This window comes from Triticum aestivum, chromosome 4A, assembly GCF_018294505.1.
Source record: "Triticum aestivum cultivar Chinese Spring chromosome 4A, IWGSC CS RefSeq v2.1, whole genome shotgun sequence".
Taxonomy (NCBI): Eukaryota; Viridiplantae; Streptophyta; class Magnoliopsida; order Poales; family Poaceae; genus Triticum; species Triticum aestivum.
The window spans coordinates 102,758,700-102,762,555 of NC_057803.1; the positions used below are offsets into that span (position 1 = coordinate 102,758,700).

A 3,856-nucleotide genomic window follows, 5' to 3' on the forward strand; every position below is an offset into this window, starting at 1 on the left:
ACGGGCCGTTAATAGGCCAAGAGTTACATAGGGTCTCATATGGGCCGAAAGACGTCATGGGCCATACATGGGCCAGAAGTGAAAACGGGCTGGAATCATATTGGATGACCGAGATGACGCTACTGGGCCTAATTCGGATAGGGCGTAACGGGCCTTGGGTTAGCGGGCTGTAAATGGGCTATATGCGAACAGGCCATTAGCAGGCTTTCCATGGGCCGGCCCGCCACCTTTTGACCAAGTCAAACGGGCCGGCCTTTTCACAGGAATGGGCCTCTGTTGGGTCGTGCCACGTGTCGACGTATCATAGGCGCCTTCTGTCCAATGAGTGGATGACATCTGTCCCAACGATGAGCCAACACGTGTTTCCTCCAGCCAATGATGATTTTACACGTGGAAAATCCCCATTGGTCGGGGCTGTTAACGGGTTATCGGATCCAAAACCCGACCCGATAGCTTAACGGCATTCCGTTACGGTGGATGCCACGTGTCGGTCACCCTTGACGAAAGCACTTCTGTGACGCGCGATTTATCGTCATGGTTGTATGACTATCTTGATTCTGTCATAAAATCGTCATGGATGTACATGCATGACAAAAAACGCGACCTACTGTGACAAACATGTATCATCACGGAAGTGTATTTTTGTGTAGTGTTGGTAAGCCGGAAGGTAAATCGTCATCTCCACCGGTCTGGGTCTGCCGGCGGCTCTCATGTTGCTGTCGTTTCAAAAGAAAATGAGGATCTAAATAAGCCAAGGGGTGTGAAAACCTTACTTTCCGGGTTACCCGCCGAAGTGTCTGCCTTAGTAAAGGTTCTGAGTTGGAGGAATTAATATTTACCTCTTCTTCAACTGCCTGGCTGGCCCCCATGTCATCCTGGCAATAGTCAGTATCAATAAGGTGGTTAAAAAGCAGACCAAGAGAGTCAAGGGCTACCTCCGACTCAGAGGTGTCATCCAGCTTGAGTAACTCAGAGGCGGTTGGCTTCTTCTTCGATTTTCTGACGGTTTGCTTGGCGGCTATCGCAGCAGCTCTAGCTTTCTTGGCAGCCTCATGATCATACTTGACTTTCCAAAAGTCAGATTTAGCCTGTGGAGGTATAACATGTTAAAATTCATGCAAATATTTAAAACTGCTGAAGAAAAAGAAGTTAAAGGATTTACCTTTGGTGTCGGGTTAAGCTTGCAGAAAGAATTCAACCCTACTATGTTGCAGTCTTCATACTTGCTATTGATAAGAGTGGTTGCCATTTCCATAATGGCTTCTTCAGTCAGACGCAAGGAACTATGACGTAATGGATCATCTGTTCCTCCGGTGTAGTTACACATCAAACCGGATCGGCAGCTCAGAGGGATGACCCGCCATGCGATCCAACAGCGGATCAAATCAACTCCAGTTAAGCTGTTTCCTAATAAATCTTGGACTTTTCTGATTTTTGGGACAAGTTTCTTGTGTTTGGCGACATTAAGTTTGTCAGGGAGTGCGTGCTTTGCGTCAAGACGATCAGCTCGATAACCCAACATTGGATTTTCATCAGACGGCGAGGTATCTTTGTAGTAAAACCATGTTTGGTTCCAGTCTTTGGGATGGCTTGGCAGAACTAGTAGAGGGAAGATAGCATGTCGTCTGTGTTGAATTGAAATCCCGCCAAGTTCTAAGATGGGACCGTTGGTGTATTCATTCTAGCGGTTCAGGTAGAAATATTCTCTGAAAAGCTCCACAGTAGGTTCTTCTTGAAGATAAACCTTGCAGAAAACTTGGAAGTTGCAGATATTTGACACAGAATTGGGTCCGATATCTTGCGGATGAAGCTTGAAAAATACAAAACATCTCTAAAGAATTTTGAGCCAGGAGGTGAGAAGCCCCGGTTCATGTGGTCAGTGAAAACAATAATTTCACCATCCTTCGGCTTAGGTTTCACTTCAGCCGGGTGAGGAGCATGGTAAGACATGACACTTTTTCCGGTAAGTATCCAACAGTGACAAAGTCTTTCAAAGTAGTTTCAGTGACTGTGGAAGGAACCCAATTGCAAGTTGTCATTGTCTTCTGCGGCATGACGAAAGGACAGTCTAAAAAGAAAATAATTGGCTGGTTTAAGTCAGTTGATGGATTGCAAGTTAAACAATTACAATGTATAATGGCGGCTTAAGCAAGGGCTAATGATATATATAGGAAAGGTAAGCCGGCAGGGTAAGCCGCCATGACTAAGATATTCAAGAGTTCCCAAAAAACAAAATTTGCTAAGTATTGGGACAAACAAATTCTGCAGATTGAGGTTATAAATTTGGATCTACCGCTGTTCCAAAAAAGGGGGATAAATTCATCTACAAAAAAGTGACAGAGGAAGAACAAGGGAGCCCTAGAGAAGATCTGTCGCGATGAGGTTATGCTCTAGTATCAAAACAAGTACTGAAACTGCTACCGCGCAAGACTCCTATAGCTTTTGGATCTAATCTATGGATATAAACAAAGAAAAAGGTAGGGCACTGATGAACACTGATGAACACCGAGGAGCACTAACAAACCCTAATGGTGGATCCATGATGAAGAACAGAAAGCGTACCAATGTTGTTCAGACAGCGGGGTGGTGCTGCGGTTTTCTGATCTACTCAGGGCGATGCAGCGGCCGGAGTCGAAGACGAGGATGAAGGTCGACGGCGGCAGGGTTTGTGCGGGACGGTGCGTTGTGAGGAAGGAAGGAGAAGGAGAAGAATGGAGGATAGTTTTCGGGTCCTATTTATAAGGAGACAGGAAACAAGCAGGCGCAAAAAACGAGGAGGTAGAATGATGGTTATCTAGCTAAACGAATGCCTCGATTTTTGGGAAGACATAAAGGTAAAGATCCATTGAAGATGACGTCGTGGCGACTTTCCGAAATTCCTGAAGATGACGTCATGGCGGGTTACGAGGTTTTTTACAACAGAGATAGAAGGATTTTTCTAAGTCTTGAAGGTTGACAAGAACAAAGTCAAAGTCAACCTGGGGCCTAATGTTGGGGATATAACTGTTAGGTATGACCCGGCCAGGAGGGGCTGGGTCATCCCTATAAAGATTCATCACAATGAAGCCCAAGGTCACGTGGCGCTTCATAGATAGGCTCAGTAGAGGGCCCAGACCCGAAGGCGGCTTAAGGCCCATGAGAGTAAACCGCCATGAATGTAAACTTGTATTGTAAGGCATATGTAAAAGGTCACCGAGACAGATATGTTGTATAAGCCGGTCGGGACTCTGAAGGCCGCAGAGCATCAACCCGTGTATATAAGGGGATGACCTAGCGGCGGCTTAGGACAAGAAACAAGAGATCGAGAGCCGGGTCAAGCGTATTCTCTCCCTGTTCATCGAAATCCTAGCAATACCAACTGCAAACTGGGCTAGGCTTTTACCTTCGTCGTAAGGGGACGAACCAGTATAAACTCCCCGTGTCCTTTGTCCTGATTAACCCCTTTAAGCTAACCTCAACGCGATGGCTCCATGACTAAGTCCTCACACTAGGACATCTGCCGTGATGTTTCCACGACACTGGACCTATTAACAGTCTTTTGCAAAATTAATTTTATTTCTCTATTGCTAAGTTCAACTTGACCACTAGACTGAGGATGATAGGGTGATGCAATTCTATGATTAACATCATACTTGGCAAGCATTTTACGGAAAGCACAATGAATAAAGTGTGAACCACCATCAGTCGTTAAATATCTATAGGGACTCCAAACCTTGGGAAAATAAATTCATTAAGCATTTTAATAGAGGTGTTGTGATCATTACTACTGGTTGGAATAGCTTCTACACATTTAGTAACATAATCAATAGCAACCAAAATATGTGTATACCCATTAGAGGAAGGAAAAGGCCCATGT

The 3,856-nt window shown here is 45.1% G+C and overlaps 1 protein-coding gene across 2 annotated transcripts; it reads right to left on the reverse strand.

The window, feature by feature from the left end:
- Nucleotides 1-472: 472 nt before the first annotated feature.
- On the reverse strand, nt 473-3,508 carry LOC123081824 (uncharacterized). Of its 2 annotated transcripts, XM_044504344.1 has the most exons (3): nt 1,163-3,507; nt 936-1,088; nt 473-875 (listed from the first exon to the last, which is right to left on the reverse strand). In XM_044504344.1, the coding sequence occupies exons 1-3, from the start codon at nt 1,520-1,522 to the stop codon at nt 627-629; spliced, it is 762 nt and encodes a 253-aa protein (XP_044360279.1). In that variant the 5' UTR covers nt 1,523-3,507; the 3' UTR covers nt 473-626. The 2 variants fall into 2 exon arrangements, with proteins under 2 accessions (XP_044360279.1, XP_044360278.1); XM_044504343.1 differs by having other exon boundaries at nt 473-1,088; nt 1,163-3,508.
- Nucleotides 3,509-3,856: the final 348 nt, after the last annotated feature.

What these genes read in the sequence shown, in the direction of transcription:
- LOC123081824 (XM_044504343.1), bottom strand. Translation starts at nt 1,522, where the DNA reads ATGTTGGGTTATCGAGCTGATCGTCTTGACGCAAAGCACGCACTCCCT. An exon ending in AGCTTAACCCGACACCAAAG is followed by an intron (nt 1,089 to 1,162) that starts GTAAATCCTTTA and finishes ATACCTCCACAG; the next exon opens with GCTAAATCTGACTTTTGGAA.